At 38.2% G+C, this 17,669-nt stretch overlaps 1 protein-coding gene across 2 annotated transcripts in view; it reads left to right on the top strand.

Moving 5' to 3' along the window:
* Positions 1 to 17,669, top strand: part of LOC105393007 — a 65,582-nt gene that overhangs the window by 27,879 nt on the left and 20,034 nt on the right. For both annotated transcript variants that reach the window (XM_048628542.1, XM_048628541.1), the window contains exon 2: positions 8,028 to 8,126. In XM_048628542.1, coding sequence (XP_048484499.1) covers positions 8,069 to 8,126 — 58 coding nt within the window. In that variant the 5' untranslated portion in view covers positions 8,028 to 8,068. The remainder of the gene's footprint in view (positions 1 to 8,027; positions 8,127 to 17,669) is intronic.

Raw genomic sequence — 17,669 nt, 5'->3', positions numbered from 1 at the left:
CCGCATTACAAGACAGGGCCTCTTTGTAATGCGGCGGATCAACGTTTAGCCGTATTGAATACGGCTGAATGAAAATGCGCCGGATTGTATTCGACATCATACGTCATTCAATATGGCTGGCCGTTATGTAATACGGCGAGAGATTAGCCGCCGCATCAAAAGATTTTAGTTTCGTTTTTAACACTCGTGACGCTGCTTGACATAACAACAATAATGGCGTTGTATACATATATTTGATGATGATTAAAACAAATAAATCGTGTTAAATATGTTAGTAAACAGTGACTTCAAGAAAAATTTTCACGTGAAATTAAATAATATCTATTCCGATCAATGCGGAACAGTGAAAAACGTACAAAAGTTATAACGCACATCAAACAGCTAAAGTGACCATGGATTCTGCTGGTCGGCGGATTTCCACACAGTATTACTGGGTCAAAAAATATAATTGTGGCCGGCAAAGATTATTTGATCTTGGAGAGACTGTGACTAGGCAAACGTAGTGTGGGACGCCCTCCGGCTAGAATTCCGCTAGATGAATTGACGACTTACGAAAAGTGGTTGGTTATGATTGGATGTGGAAAGCTATAGATCGCATCCAGTGGTGTGCTTTGGGAGAGGCCTACGTCCAGAAGTGATGATGATGATGATGAAGAATAATAATTTCAAGATCCTACAATCCGAGTAGTGCCCATGCACAGTATTTTGATACTTTAACGGAAGTCCATATGATAGCATATTTACTCTATTATGATTACAAAATGTTTGTCAAACTACCGAAACCGCAAAATTCCTTCAGCAGTAATGTTATGCTTAGTATGGACATGGTCACCCTACAATTTAGTAGTAGTACGATGCGGCTAAACGTGGGCCGCCGTAATGAAGAACGTATCGAAATGACAATCCGGCTAAACGTTGATACGCCGTATTACAAAGCGGCCCTGTTTTGTAATGCGGCCAGCCGTAATGTAATACGGCGGATTATACGATCCGGCTGCGACACATACACAATGGGAGCATCTGCCAAGTCTATCAAACTATACCTACACCACTGAAATTGCACTGTACAGTGAAAGACATCGATGGATACACACTTGCAGTCAAAACCCCTTATGGAATATACATTAAAAGGACTTATGATCCAAAGTGAACCGTTTTGCGATAGGTATACCTTAATTGTACTTATACCTTATTATAATGGCCAACAATTACACTTGGACATACAGTATTATTACACCGTGAATAGAATCGAAATTATGGAATAACTAAGGGTGTTAATAATTATGTATCTACCTATGTATCTGTGTAGACACATGAGCTGTCCGATATCCCTATTATAGACTCTGCCACAGAACAATAACTGTTTAGGCTCTGGCTAGCTTGTGGTCCGATGATCAAGTACCTATGAGATGTCCCCACATATTTTTATTATAACTGACCTTGATTTTCATTCCTGCTTATCTTTATTTACTAAAGTCTCGAAAACTCAATTCAGACATTTCTTCTACTTTCCGAATGCTATTACTGATATTTTTCACACCTTACTCGCTAACTCTTCTTAATTTACCCGACCCATATTTTACCCGTTGCATAGTTAGCGTTCTCGAACTCTACGACCTTTCAGAGTGAAAATTGATTAAGTATTTTATAAATCCTGTAAACTACCAATAGAGTCTTTACCCTTTTTTATTTATTTACGAATTGAAAAACATGCACCTAGATAATTCAAATTATAACTTACAAAAACACCCCTTTTAAATTTATTTTGGGTATAATATCGAGTTAAATTTATCTATTTTGAGCCAAAGCCTCTACAACAAAAGTAGCATACTTGATGGACACGCCACCGGCAAGACAATACATATTTGATGTACCTATTCAAAATCGATATTTCCATAGTGAAGCCCTTTTTACACGCGTATTCATTCTGAAAAGCCTTTTTTGAATAATTCATCCGCTCACGAGAGGTTAACCGTTGAGTTGGGTTGATAGTCAGGAAAACTGATTTCATATTCATTAGAACTTCTTTCTTATTTTAAATTTATCCTAAAAATTATACGGATTTGCAAGCATCTAGAAAACTTCAACGTCCTCAGAAAATATTGGACATTAATATAAGTCGTAGAGATATTTATAATGACCCCCTGATTCACCCTTTACGGCTTACTACCAATACCACCTACATATTATGTACATACTTTACCATTTTACCCTATGTAGAAAGAAAAAATAAAGAAATACGTTTTCCAGTTTCAATTCAGTGCACTGCACACGTAGGATTATACATAATACATTAGAGTGCTTATTACCGTTATAATTTTGTTTCTAGATTTAAATATAATAATAGCTAGATTATACTCGAAAGAATAGTCACGAAACATAAACACATTTTTGTTCACAACCTTACCGACCTAAAAAGAGAACAAACATTATGATTTCCAGAATTTTCTGCATAATTAACCGCAAAAGAGCTTAAGTAAGCTAGTTTTTAGTATTACTTCAGTAGATTATGTCATTAAAATGTAATTAGAGGTTAGTAAGCAGGGTAATGACGCTAAGCTCCAAAGCCTTTTAGTATATTGTCAGCATGAATTTTACTGGCAATCTTTTGGCTTAGCTCCAGAGGTTACTCCATAAAATGTTAAACTTATTATAAAGGACAAAACAAATCCTCTACCGACAACGTTAATAGCTTATTTTTTACGTAATATTTTAGCAAAATTAAATATTGATACTCCATATTTCATAATATCGTTCAACATCGGTCCGAGTGAAAAATTGGTATAAGTGTAGTTTCTTTACAACATAACATAGATTCCATAAATCTTCAAGGTAAAGGCAGAAATTATTACACTTTATAAATTAAAAATTGTTATTTTGTAAAACGAAATTTAGAAATATTAATTTTATGTCTGAATATATTTTAATACAAAAAGGTTTCAGATTGACATGACAACTGTGATCTACCTATTATTAGGTACCTACCTACTTAGAAAAAATATAGATCAGCATAAAGTATATAGCGGAGGCCAATATCCACTTTGGATCAACGAGCCATCATGAGAGAGAGAGAGACAGAGATAAATTATGTTTAATGACATTGGTAATTTCCGCAATACCTAACCATACTTTTTACTTGAATATAATTTTGACTTTACTTTAATTTTACATCATACTTTGCGGAGAAATTAAATTTTCAGTGCTTACACAATCACTGAAAGTGCAGCATTAAATGCCGGTGCCTTCCACTCGGCGTGTTTTCACTAAATTTAACACAAGTTTGAGACCACCAGTTAGTTAAGTACAGTTGTAGGTTGTAGCCATCACATCTGACCTGTAATTTTAAACTCTATTTTCAATGCATCTGTTGCTAAATTCGCTTCGAATGAATGTGCAAATGAAAGTCTTGACTACTGGAGGTGTATTTTAAACACTCTGTTTGTGGAGGTATTAATATGGCTAAAAGTCTACTCTGAGTCACGCTATGTTTCTAGATTATTAACGTGGACACGTTCTAAATTTATAATTAAAGCGGCACAAAGAGCTATATTAGCAGTGTCACTGAAAGCTTTATATAACTATTTTAATATAAAGCCGGGTTCACACATAGAAAAGCTAACAGCGCACAGCGTTATAGCGTTTCGCACATTGCAGAATTAGCTCAAAATTACTCCTTTAATAAATGAAAATCTGGGTTAGCCTTTAATTTTGGCCACGGCCGCGCGAAACACGTACCCTATGAATTATTCAAAACAACGAGCCTTGCTCTGAGCCATGAAAAATATACGTCTCATACTCAAAAGAATTGGGCTCAAAGAAGTTAGAGTAATAATTTTAGGTGTGAGCAAAGAAACAACAAACTTCAAACAGCAACGCTGCTAGTAATATCACAACTGAATGAAGTTAAGTATAAAGCCATGTGGTAATCTTTATAAATTTTTCAATATAAGCATGAAATCACATGAAGAATTTCGCTTTCAGCTTTTTCGGATGACTTATAAAGTCGTTTTTTATATCAAATACTAAATAGACAGAATCTGGACGGTTCATCAACAACAGTTACAGGTTACAACAGTCGATTGTCTCACGAATAGTCCGGCAATAGAACGATACGTCACTTTGATACGTCACTTTCGCGGTACATTCATGGGACAATTCGTTCGGAAATTCATTCGACTGTTGATGAACCGTCCAGAATCAAAAAAATAGTATCTGACATAAAAAAATAGACATTAGAAGATGTTTGAAATTATTTTCTTATAAATGCTGTCAGCTATTTACATTGAGTATGAATGGTCTGGAGACGAAATAGGCAGACGTTCCCCTCTGGCGGGGTGGTAGGCCAAAAAGGCCCACCGATTTATAAAAACTAGTTGCAGTCTCAATTTTCACTAGACTCAATCTAGTTGGCAAAGTGTTCGTTTCATAGAAAATGATTTGTTTACATACTAAAATGACAGCTTCAATTCATAGAATATCCGGATTCCGGATTTGATCACAGATTTGGTCATGGTTTATTGTTATTAGCTGTTTCCTAGCAACCAATGTCAAAAAACTGCAATAGTGATGTACGTACCGGTATGTAGATATGTATTAATCGACAAAAAGGTCATAGTTGGGAAGCGTCCGTAGTCGAATTGGCTTCAGTAATCGTAACTGATCACTGAGGTTAAGCAACAACTGACACGGTCAGCCATTGGTAGGTACAGCATGAGTTACCGATTTCAAATGGTTTTTTTCTGGATGCTTCCGTGCTTCGGACGGGACGTTAAGCCGTGGGTCCCGGTTGCTGCTTCGGCAGCAGTCGTTAAGCCTAGTCAGAGGCCGCCCGGAGGGGCGGCTTGAAAGCATCTGACCGTCGGGTTGCCCACTTACTCGACAACTTCAGTGCATTGTTCTCATTCAAAAACGGTGATACGGCTCGCGACCTATCACGTGAGTATAAATGTACAGCGAAAAGCGGGTGACTTCGTTTATTAATCATTCCTAATTAAATTTAACTATACCTAATTAATTTGAAATTAGTATTTCTACCCATGTTCTCGAATTCATCGATAACACTTATCGATAATTGTTACATCCATTGGCAAGAAAAATGAAGACACTGTGTTCATTATTAAATGTCACTTCACGTAACCCTTATTGCTGGGAATTAAAACTCATAATGATATGTCCCATGAGACATAATCATGGTAAACGGTAAAATTTCCCCCCGCAAAAAATGGCAGACTTTTTTGTATCAAGAAAGATCGCTATGGCGCTTCCCGAGGGTACACCCGAGTCCGCGTTGTTCTATGGCTATTTATAACCTCACCAGTCTGTCTCTCGACATTTCTCTTATCAATTTGCAAACACAATTCGCGTCTTTCCGCTTACATTCTAACGCAAATGTCTTAATGCAATTAAACTTTTATCACAATTGCACAAGAGTCATTAAGGCACGCTCCAGTTACAGCGAAACCGCATAGTACCATTCTCGTATGCAGCATTGTTTGCAGATCACATTCATAGTTAAACAAAACGTTCTGCTACGCTCTATTAAAATTTATCTTCATTTTTACGACTTTTAGATGTTGCCGTTGTGGTTATATTATACTAAACTACTTCGCAAATGGGTATATTAGTGAAAAGCATGACTATCCCATCTTTAATAACGTTATAAGGTATGTAAAACCACAGATAAAAACCCCGTTTATATATTTATGTATGTTATACCTATCTACATTACCATAATTTATATCAGTAGGTACGTAATTCTATTCAGTAAATAAACCATTAAATACCTACCCACAATCACAAACTCACTCGCGTGAGTTCACGACATTCAAACTCACTTGCAATAAATAATTGATCACATTTACGGAGAACCATCCACACCTGCTTTCGCCCCTATAGCTTACGGAAAAATCTCCTTCATATCTCTATAAAAAGACCCCAATATCTTCCTGAAGTGCAATTTTGGACCCTCCCACTATTAATTTAGGTTCCAATAAAAGCGAATGAGTTCTGCTGGGATTAATATTGGCAGGTGGGATTATTATTGCTAACTCTGAGGTAGCAATTAGAGGTACTGAATGAGAGGACTTCCGTACGTATTCATATGCTCGGGTGTTCTTGAGAATGTAATTGTGTCTTTGAGGTCAGGACTCAGGATTATTCGTTTATTTGAACTCATTTTATTTGTTTCGGAAAGAATACTAATTTTAGAATAATTAATATGTTTTGTTTCATTAGTATTTATAATAGTGACACATTGGGAGAAGAATACGTCATTCAAGTTATGACTCATGTCTTAGACCAAGGCCGTGAGATCTAAACCCGAGATCTTCAACAAACGTTATACGATTAGCCGCAGAGTCCTTTCGCATACCACTTTGGAAAAACCATGGGCACTGGGCATTCCGCGACTGCTGATGCTAATCTTACTGGCCCATCCGTTTACCACGGTGGCAAAACTTTTGCTGTCACAAAAAGGATCAGTAGAAGAAGGGCCAGTTAAAAACCAGCGCTGTGGCCTTATTGTCTACAGCACATGCTGAGCTAGTGCATTTTAAATGCTCTGGACAGCAACCTTTGTGTGTTTTGTATTGTATTATCGTCTGTATTTTGTTGTGGTTTTGTATCATTAACTGTATATTTTGTTGTTGTTGTTTTTGGTGTTAAATAAATATAATATCAGGTCCTTACATATGAAATTGGCGTTTTGTCGTACTGGCCACTTTGATCTCAAATATTACCTTTATGGTTAGGAATTACAAATTCAAATTCATACAGCTATTTACTCATGCATTTGTGTTTCAAACCCCCTAATTCATTTGTTTTTTCTTCTTTTGTTTTTTTCTTTGTGTCACTCTGTTTACAAAATAGAAAACTTGAAATATCGCGTTATTTACGAGTATGAGTTCCACCGTGGCACCAGTGCTGCAGAAACGGCTCGAAGGATTAATGATGTGTATGGTGACGGTGTCGCAAAAGAAAACACAGTGCGTTTTTGGTTCCAACGTTTTCGTTCTGGAAATTTCGACCTGCAGAACAAGCCGGACGGCCGGAGACCAAAGTTGATAATGAAGAATTGAAGGCTATTGTGGAAGCGGATCCATCGCAAACCACGTCCGAGTTAGCTGCAGGCTCCGGTGTTAGTGATAAAACTATTCTAATCCACTTGAAGCAAATTGGGAAGGTGAAAAAGCTTGAAAGGTGGGTACCTCATGAATTGAGTGAAGCAAACCGACAAACGCGCGTCGACTGCTGCGTTACGTTACTCAACCGGCACAATAATGAAGGAATTTTAAATCGAATCATTACCTGTGATGAAAAGTGGATCCTCTATGATAATCGGAAGCGCTCATCGCAATGGCTGAACACTGGCGAACCAGCCAAATCCTGCCCTAAGCGAAAATTGACTAAAAAAAAGTTGCTTGTAAGTGTTTGGTGGACTAGTGCCGGTGTCGTTCACTACAGCTTTATTAAATCTGGCCAGACGATTACGGCAGATATCTATTGTCAGCAACTGCAAACCATGATGGAAAAGCTAGCTGCTAAACAACCGAGGCTGGTCAATCGCTCTAGGCCACTGCTGCTTCAGGACAACGCTAGACCACACACTGCACAACAGACGGCTACCAAATTAGAGGAGCTTCAATTAGAATGTCTTAGACATCCACCGTACTCTCCGGACCTTGCTCCAACAGATTACCATTTTTTTCGCAATTTGAATAACTACTTGCAAGGAAAAAAATTGAACTCCGATGGGGCAGTCCAAACCGCCTTCAAAGATTTTATTGATTCCCGCCCGAATGATTTTTTTAGTAAGGGGATCAATGAACTACTTATACTATGTACATACTTTGATTAATTTAATATATTTCATTTAAAAAAAAAACGACTTCATGTTCCTCCTATAGAAAACGCCAATTTCATATGTAAGGACCTAATATTTCTTTCTTTCTTTCCGTCTAAAACAGTTCCGCATAGTCCTCTTCTTTCGTCTGACCACAAGTGAAACACCCTGTATATGATTGTTTCAGAGCATGAAGCCCGGCACTGGGCGCGGCACCGAGCTGGCGCCATGCGGTGTGCGGGCCTCGTCTTCATCACTCAGTTAACCGTGTGCTGCTTCACTACAGGTCACTATGCCTTTTATTATTATTATAAACTAGCTGTTCCCGCGAGCTTTGCTTCGCCTTAAAAAGTATTCCCGTGGAAATTCTGGGATAATAAGTAGCCTATGTTCTTTCTCAGGGTCTAGACCATTATGTATACCAAATTTCATTTAAATACGTTCAGTAGTTTTGCGTGAAAGAGTAACAGACAGACAGACAGACACAGTTACTTTCGCATTTGTAGTATTAGTTAGAATGATATCATCTACATCATCAGCCAATAATCATCCACTGCTGGGCATAGGCCTCTCCCAAGGAGCGCCACAACACTCGGTCCTCGGCCTTCCTGATCCAACCACTACCGGCTACCCGCCTAAGGTCGTCAGTCCAGCGTGCAGGCTGCATGGTGGTCTCCACTTGAAATGCTTTATTATACATAGAAACATAAGTGCTACTTGCATAATGCTAGTAGCATTATCTACCAGCTAACCTATGGTGATGTCGAGAAAGTGATTGGTAGTGCGATAGGCTAAGAGGAGAGAAGATGTTTTCTGTATACAATAGTCTAGGATTCTAACAAACAAGTATTGAAATTGTTTTACTGCGTTGCTTTTGACCACGTAATTAATTTCTGCGTTGCTATCAGTACCCGTATCATGAAAATTCGAGCTAACGAATAGAATCGAATGCGAGTGCGACTACTGTCAACTTGACAGCACTTTCGAACACTTTTTACCTTTCGAATGAGTTTCGAAAAGAATGACCACAGAGTACATAATATTATTCTGACAATGACCTATGGAATGATAGCTGTCAAACTTTCGCAAATCTATACACCGCCATTTTGTTGTTGACAGGTTGACAGCACTTTCGAATAGACTATCGAATAGAATATGCTGCGGTTTTTCGTAATACGGGTACAGTTCTAACAATGACTCACCTCACTCTGTCAATATCGGTAGATAGGTACTCGTTTGATAAAAAATAGACTTCAATCAAAATTGAAGAATTAAACAATAAAAAATATTTATTTCACAATAAATAATTTGCGTATTTTTCAACTAAAAATTAATATTTTAAAGCCTCGTTTCACTGCACGTACCAAAACAATTTTTATTAATTTTTAAAATGCAGCATAAGGTACTACAAAAACTAGATACACGTCCAACAGATATTTAAGTTTATCAAATTCCTTACGAATGTGTCAAATACGTGGCTTTACCATATAAAGACCGTTTAGGGTCGTAAAAACTAAAGTCAATTTATATTCGACATCTTCAAAGGAAGCTGCAAAAAATATGTCGGCACACGTTTACCTGCGAAATCATTATCGTATATTTTATCACCAACCGTCAGCCTCAGCCGAAATGGTAATAGATATTATATAAAAAAGCCACATACACAGTATAGTACTTGCAGTAAATTATTTCTGTTTCTTAGCGTGTTGGTGACAAGACTTGTGTTTGTCACCGTGGTGAGGATTAGCAACTCAGATATAATAATAATAATACTCGTAATTAGCGGCTTTCCAAGTCGTGGATTCCCCAGGGTATGCCATACTACAAAACATTTAGGTAGTAATTGCTATCCATTTTATTGTAAAAAAAGAGTTTGCGATGAGGAAGTTGAGCTAAAAAGTCACTTGATTAGTGATCATTTCAATATGTATTTTTTTACGTAAAATGTAATACGACTGCCTGATTTTCAAAAGTCTTACTTACAGCTAAATTAATTCTGAATAAACAGTCGTGTCTCCCTTTCGTAGTTTTTAAAAACTCTCTTTATATTAAAGTAGGTTGTTACAAATAGTCCCTTCTACACGGTCGCTGGAGCTACTCGTATGCTCGAGGGTACTTATGATGAGGCGTGTTTATACTTCACGTTAGACTGTTCCCAAGTACGAGCTTTAATATGCAATATGTTGGAGCATCAGCGCGGAAAAACGTTAACTTGAAATACTTACTGAATTTGGTATAATGAGTTGCGATATTATAAATATTTTGTTTATTACGAGCGGAATGAATATCCGTAGGTTTATGGGGCTTCGACAATGGAGTGCATCGAACAATACATTGAGAATTTAATTTATATTTGCCACAGATGAACAAATATTCACAATGTAAACTTGATATTTGCAAAGGATTCACTCGTTGACCTGATAAGTTCAAACTGTGGATAAAAATAACATTGGTTTCTACGGTGAATATGGCATAACACATTTGGCGTAGCTACTATTTATTTATTTATTTATTTATTAATGAAGCATGGAAAACCAACAGCATGGAATTATAGAACTACCGCGTAGCTACTACGGCGTAGCTACTACGGCGTAGCTATTACGGCGTAGCTACTACGGCGTAGCTACTACGGCGTAGCTACTACAGCGTAGCGTATGACTACGGTGTCACATTACATCGTTATTTTCCCTAATCATGAGAATGAAGCTTGATTGAGTAAATTATTAATATATTAAATATAATAGTGACCACGTTGTATTAAATACATCTGATACCATCGACAATTTGGACATACCATAGAATCACGGTTATAAAATAATAAATTATCGCTGTGACTTTCTCACTCGTGTTGGTGACGACGACGCAAATTCTGCTCTGGGTTTTAAAAATATCGCTACTTTCCATATTTTATATTTTAAAAAATTGTTTGAACATAGCGGGAGGTAAGGACTAAAACTATATATAAATAAGGATAAAAAAAAACTTCCAATTTATTTTTATTTTATAAAACAAAGTAAAATAGATTCATTTAAACATAATTATTATTCAATTATACGCGCAAAATCTACTATTTAACTACATAAAGTGTGTTTAATCTTGAGGTTGTTCTTGGATTAAATGATGTAACTCAGCTTTACTTAACAGAATATTGGTTTATTGGCAGGTTTCTACATGTATATCTTGATAATTAAGTTCTTCAAAAGTTGTATAAAAGAATCGTGTTAAAAGTTTTAAGGTTAAAAAAAAAGTGAAAAAGAAAAGTCACTGTCGCCGGTTGGCGGCAAACGTCACAGAGTATCTTCTATGTGTCTATGGTTTCTTTAGGCTGGCCGGCTGCTTGCAGATGTATTTGTTTAGGCTGCCGGCTGGTTGCAGACACTTTCTGTGCTAGTCTGGTCGTAGACAATCTCCCCCCCCTCGAAATCTGTGGGGTTTCGAGTACTCGAGTCTTCAGCTCTCGTCATCGGCAGTGGGCACATGTTTCTTATGGCTCGTCGAACCGTTCCTCTTGTGGTTAGTACATCTGCGACTCGAGCGACGCCGTCTTGTCCTGGATGTAGTTGCTGAATGCGACCCAGGCGCCATTGAAGTGGAGGTAAGTTGGCTTCTTTCAAGATGACCATGTCACCGATTTGTATCTGGCCTTGATTGATACGCCATTTTGATCTTTGCTGTAGCTCGCATAGGAATTCGTGACGCCAGCGATCCCAAAAGTGTTGTCTGGTTTGTTCGATCAGCTGATAGTGGCTTAATCTGTTTGGCTGGACGTCTATTAGTGCTGGTGATGGTAGCGAGGTTAATGGCCGACCGATCAGGAAGTGCGCCGGAGTTAATGGATAAAGGTCGGTCGGATCCGACGATAAAGGAGTAAGCAGTCGCGAATTTAAAATTGCTTCTATTTGAACGAATAACGTTGTAAGCTCCTCAAACGTCATATGATTGTTACCTATCATGCGTATTAAATGAAATTTAGCGGATTTAACGCCTGCCTCCCAAAGCCCTCCAAAGTGGGGAGAGTAAGCCGGTGAGAATTTGAATGTGATACCTTCGTTGGCAGCAAAGCTTGAGATGGATTCATTGCATGTTTTCAAAAATCTTGCTAATTCATTGTTTGCGCCTACAAAGTTGGTACCATTATCGCAGAATATTGTCGTAGGCTTACCTCTACGAGATGCAAAACGTCTGAGACAAAGAATGAAAACCTCTGTGCTCAGGTCTGAGGCAACTTCTAGATGGAGTGCCTTTGTTGAAAAACACACGAAGAGACATAAGTATGCCTTTGAAAATTTACAACCGCGGCCTCTGCGATCTCGTATGGGAAAGGGACCTGCGAAATCAACACCTGATACTTGAAATGGATAGTTAGGTGTGACTCTGGAAGTTGGCAAATTTCCCATCACTGGATTAATTGATTGAGCTTTTAAAATGCGACAGATACGACAATTATTAACGGTTGTTCTAGCTAAAATTCTTCCAGAGATGGGCCAGTAAGTTTGTCTTAAACTGGTAAGTAAATGATTGGGTCCGCCATGTAATAGTTTAATATGTTCATGAGCGAAAAGAAGTTTCGTGAAGTTATGATTTGAGTCTAATATTATAGGATGTTTTTTATTGTAAGGTTCGGCTGAACTTTGTATACGTCCGCCTACGCGGAGAATGCCTTCCTCATCAAGGAATGGGTTTAAGGAAACCAATCGTGACTTGCCAGGTAATTGTTTATTGTTTAACAACAATTGTATTTCGTCCTTGAAACATTCTGTTTGATGTTGTTTTACTAAAGTATGTAACGACCTATCTAATTCAGTAGTAGTTAAGTGGCCTGTTACTGGATCTTTTGAAAAGTGTACAAATCTAAGCAGGTAAGCTGTACTTCTCAATAACAATGTAAAGTCACTATGTTTATCAAAGTTTACTAATTTGATTGTCTTGTAGTTAGTTATTGTAGTCGTAGTATTTGTAGTTGTAGTGCATGTAGTAGTAGTAGTGTATGTTTCTTTAGCTTTAGATTTAAGTTTAGTATTGTAAGCTCTTTTTTCAGGCACCCCCACAGGAAGAATGATGCCTTGGGGCCAATATGAATCACTTTCGGACAAGAATTGTGGACCTCCCCACCATACCGTGGCCCCCTGCATTTGCCTTGGATCCATACCCCGCGATGCTAAGTCTGCCGGATTATGTATACCCGGGACATGCCTCCATGATCCAGACGCCGTGAGCCGCTGAACATCTGCAACTCGATTGGAGACGAATGACTTCAAGTCACCCGCTTGCGAACCTATCCAGCTAAGTACTACCGTAGAATCAGTCCAATAATATTGTTTGCTTATGGTTAGTCTGAGTGATTGCAATATTTTTGAGACTAACCGGGCCGATAGCACAGCACCACATAACTCTAACCGTGGTATAGTCTGCGTCTTTACAGGAGCGACCTTAGATTTTGCACACAATAATTTTACTTGAACCTGACCGGAGATGTCGATAGATCGTAAGTAGACGCATACCGCATAAGCATCTTGAGATGCGTCACAAAATGAATGTAGCTCAACACTAGTAGGCTCCTTGATAAGTACATACCGCGGTATGGAAATTGTTGTCAGATTTTGTAAACTTAATAGAAATTTACGCCATACTGCTTCTATTTCTGAAGGAATGGGATCATCCCAATCTAACTTTGTCATCCACAACCTCTGCAAGATGATCTTTGGCGTGATTGTACACAGACTTAGCAAACCTAGCGGATCAAACAGCTTGGATGAGTCTGATAAGATGGAACGCTTTGTAATTTTAGATGAATAATCTAGGTTCAATGGGAATTTAAACACATCATCTGCAGGGTCCCATTGAAGTCCTAATGTACCTGCTTGCGAATTTAAATCGAGATCTTTGGGGTCAATGAAGTTTTCGAAGTTTTTAAATATTGATGGTGTATTTGTTCTAAATTTTCGCAACGGAAAACATGCGGATTGAAGAATTTCTGTTACAGAAGTTAGGGTGTGCCTTAGCTCCTCTTCGGAGTGGCTTCCTGTTATATAGTCATCAATGTAAAAATCGTGCTTTATGGATTCAGAAACCTTGTCGTCAGTACATTCTTTTGCTAGCTGAAGTAAGCATCTAGTGCTTAGGAAAGGGGCTGAAGCCGTACCATATGTTACGGTATTGAGCTGAAATATCTTGATTGGTTTGTCTTCACTATCGCGCCATAAAATCTGTTGCAAGTGTCGTTGACCCGGATTTAATGCCACCTGTCGATACATTTTTTCTATGTCACCGGTGACTACATATTGATGCTGCCTAAAACGCAGTAAAATCGAAAATAAGTCATCTTGTACGACTGGGCCAACGTGTTGTATATCGTTTAGCGATTTGCCCGATGACGTCACTGCACTGGCGTCAAAAACTGCACGAACTTTTGTGGACGTACTACTCTCCTTAATAACAGCATGGTGTGGTAAGTAGTACCCAGATGTAGAATCAGATATTTCAGTCATATGCCCTAGACTTTCATATTCATGCATGAACTTGTTGTATTCCTGACGTAGAGAAGAATTGTTCCGCATTTTTCGTTCCATTTGAAATAACCGTTTTTCGGCTATATTATAGGATTCACCTAATACATCGGATGATTCACGTAACGGCATAGTCACGCAAAATCTACCATCGTTATCGCGATAGGTAGTATCGTTGAAATGTTTCTCGCAAAAATTGTCATCCGCAGACTCAATTTTCTCTGATGGTGGAACATCTTCGAGTTCCCAAAACTTTGTAAGTTGCTGTTGAATGTCTTTACTGAAGTTACAGTATGTTTGTTGTGAATTTATGTATTTCCCTCCCATGGGGCCAGCAACTACCCAACCTAACTGGGTTTCATGAAGAAGAGGCTTATTAAAACCTCATTTGATTTTTGCGGAACTAATAATATCCCAGAAGATGTCTGCTCCCAATAGCAAATCAATTTCACCAGAAATATAAAATGTGGGATCAGCTAAGATGATGCTTGTGGGGATATTCAACTCATTCACTTTGATATCCATTTGGGGCAACCGGTCTGTAATCATAGGAAGCACATAGCACTTGACCGGAGCGGTGAATGAGTTATGTAATGACTTTATTTTTAATTTGCAATTTTCCGTTATGTTTAGTGTGGCATTGTTAAGACCAGAGATGCATTTGAGTTGCTCCTTAATTGAAGTTGCACCAATCTTGGCGCGAGCAGCCTCCGTTATAAAAGATGATTGACTTCCGCTGTCAAGCAGAGCCCTCAGAGTGTATTTTTTGTCATTGTTTGTAACCTCCACCAAAGCCGTAGACAGAAGAGCTGGGTTGGAGGAGACAGCAGACATAGAAATCACCGTTGAATTGTCTATTTGTTCACCAGAAGAAGTCTGATCGCTCTGGATTGAATTGTTGTTTGTAGTTATTAGAGATGTAGATCCAGAACTCTCAGATTGTTGTAGTGATTGTCTTTGTTGTACTTGTTGTACTGGTTGTGCGTGTGGAAGAGATGATTGTTTGTGTAACATTGTGTTGTGTTTTCGCCTACAGATGCGGCAGCCACCGAGCCTACATTGATAAGAAGAGTGGCCACGACGGAAACAATTGTTGCATATTTTCCATTCAAAAACCTTTGCAGCTCGTTCTTCCACCGGTAATGCTTTGAATTTCAGGCATTCATATAGTTTGTGATTTTGCTTGCAATATAAGCAACATATTTGTCCTTGACCTTGACTTTGAAAATAACCTTGACCTTGAGATTTGTCTTGACCTTGAACTTGAGTTGACCCGCCAGAAGAAGAGGCCACAAAGGATTTTGACTTTGTGAATGGATGAACCTGTTGTTTTTCTACTTTGACAGCTTTGCTGGCCTGTACTGTTTCTAAAACTGTTGCACGTTGACGTATAAAATCAAAGAAGTCGGCTAACGTTGGTGAGTCCAAGTTGCTACGGAAATCTTCCCAAGCTCGATTTGTGATTGAATCTAACTTTGATGAGGCCATGTGTATAATTAAAGTATCCCAACTAGATGTTGGCTCGCCCAGAATGTTTAAAGCACTCAGATTTTTTGTTATTGTGTCAACTAGGTTGCGCAAGCCACGATCGGATTCCTTAGAAAGAGGTTCTAATGTAAATAAGCACTTAATATGCTCATTTATCAGTATCCTTTTGTTGTTGTACCTATCGCACAACAGAGACCATGCTATTAAATAGTTGTCTGAAATCACGGTCACTGAACTTATTAAAGCCAAGGCGGGGCCCTCTACATAACTCTTCAAGTATTGAAATTTACTGATGTTATCAATAGATTCATTGTTGTGTATCAAAGACAAGTACATGCCATGAAATTCTAGCCATTTGTTTGTATCACCATTGAAAGAAGATATTTTGAGCGGCGGTAACTTAATGTTACTCTGACCTGAGTTACATTGAGATGAGGATGAAGATTTGTTATTAGATTCGTTGAAATTATCTATTAATTCTTGTGCTTTTGCCATGAGACTGAACAGACGGTTCTCGGTCTCCTCTCGTTCGAGCATCTGTTTCTCTACTTCACCCTCCTCCAATGTCTCCAACATTAATTGTGTCTCATCGAATTGATTGGACAAATCTTGCAGTTTTGTTAAACGTAATGTTAATTCAGCTATTTGTAATTTTGTCACACTCTCTAAGTCACAAAGAAGTGATGATAAATGCTTTTCAAATAAAGTTATTCGCGATTTAATCTGTCCCCGCTTTTTAATTAGCTCTTTATACTCAGAAGTCATCTTTGTAGGCGCAAACAATGTTTAATTATCAAGATGAAGAAGCTAGGTAGGTACCTTATACCTCCTATTTTATGTATATAAAAGAAGCAATGAGTACAACCTCGTGAGCACAGATATAATCATGTGCTAGCAGCTGAAGGCAGGCTGTAGCTGTAGGCACCCACTAATGAAGGATGACTGCGATGACTCAGGTACCAGATTCCCACTCTCACAGGATTACTCCCAGAGGTCGATGGCGCTGAAATTAGTCGGCATATCTATGTGAGTATCTTTAGAAAATTAAAGTTATAAGATGGGAACAGTTAAATTGGAAAAAAATACTTAGGTAATTGACACAAGTTTGTTTTAGTATTTAAGTGAAGAAATATTGTATTTTGGGAACTCAAGCATATTAAAAGATGTATCCAATGATAGAAATAGATGATGCTTTGAGTATTACTCACGAATTAGCCCAAAATACTGATGTAGAAGTGTTAGAAAGAAGTTGAAACCTAGATTGAAAAGTCAAGCGACGCTGAGTTGAAAAGACGAAATTAGAACAAAAAGAAGCAATTTTTGTATTGTTGTGATACGAAATAGAAGTTGGAAACGAGCGTACTTCCCTCGGATATGCCCTCCTGCTGTCGCTTCCCAAATTCCAGGATCAAGGGTCCAGTGTCGAGATCACGTTCATCGCGTCGTAGGGTCACCAAATGTTTAATCTTGAGGTTGTTCTTGGATTAAATGATGTAACTCAGCTTTACTTAACAGAATATTGGTTTATTGGCAGGTTTCTACATGTATATCTTGATAATTAAGTTCTTCAAAAGTTGTATAAAAGAATCGTGTTTAAGTTTTAAGGTTAAAAAAAAAGTGAAAAAGAAAAGTCACAGTCGCCGGTTGGCGGCAAACGTCACAGAGTATCTTCTATGTGTCTATGGTTTCTTTAGGCTGGCCGGCTGCTTGCAGATGTATTTGTTTAGGCTGCCGGCTGGTTGCAGACACTTTCTGTGCTAGTCTGGTCGTAGACAAAGTGCAATTCACAAAATTCTACAACAAAATCTCTGTCACATAACAATTCACTGGCAATA

This window comes from Plutella xylostella, chromosome 21 (genome assembly GCF_932276165.1).
Source record: "Plutella xylostella chromosome 21, ilPluXylo3.1, whole genome shotgun sequence".
Taxonomy (NCBI): domain Eukaryota; kingdom Metazoa; phylum Arthropoda; class Insecta; order Lepidoptera; family Plutellidae; genus Plutella; species Plutella xylostella.
Note: the sequence above shows the minus strand (reverse complement) of the source record. Positions and strands in the feature narration are given on the sequence as shown.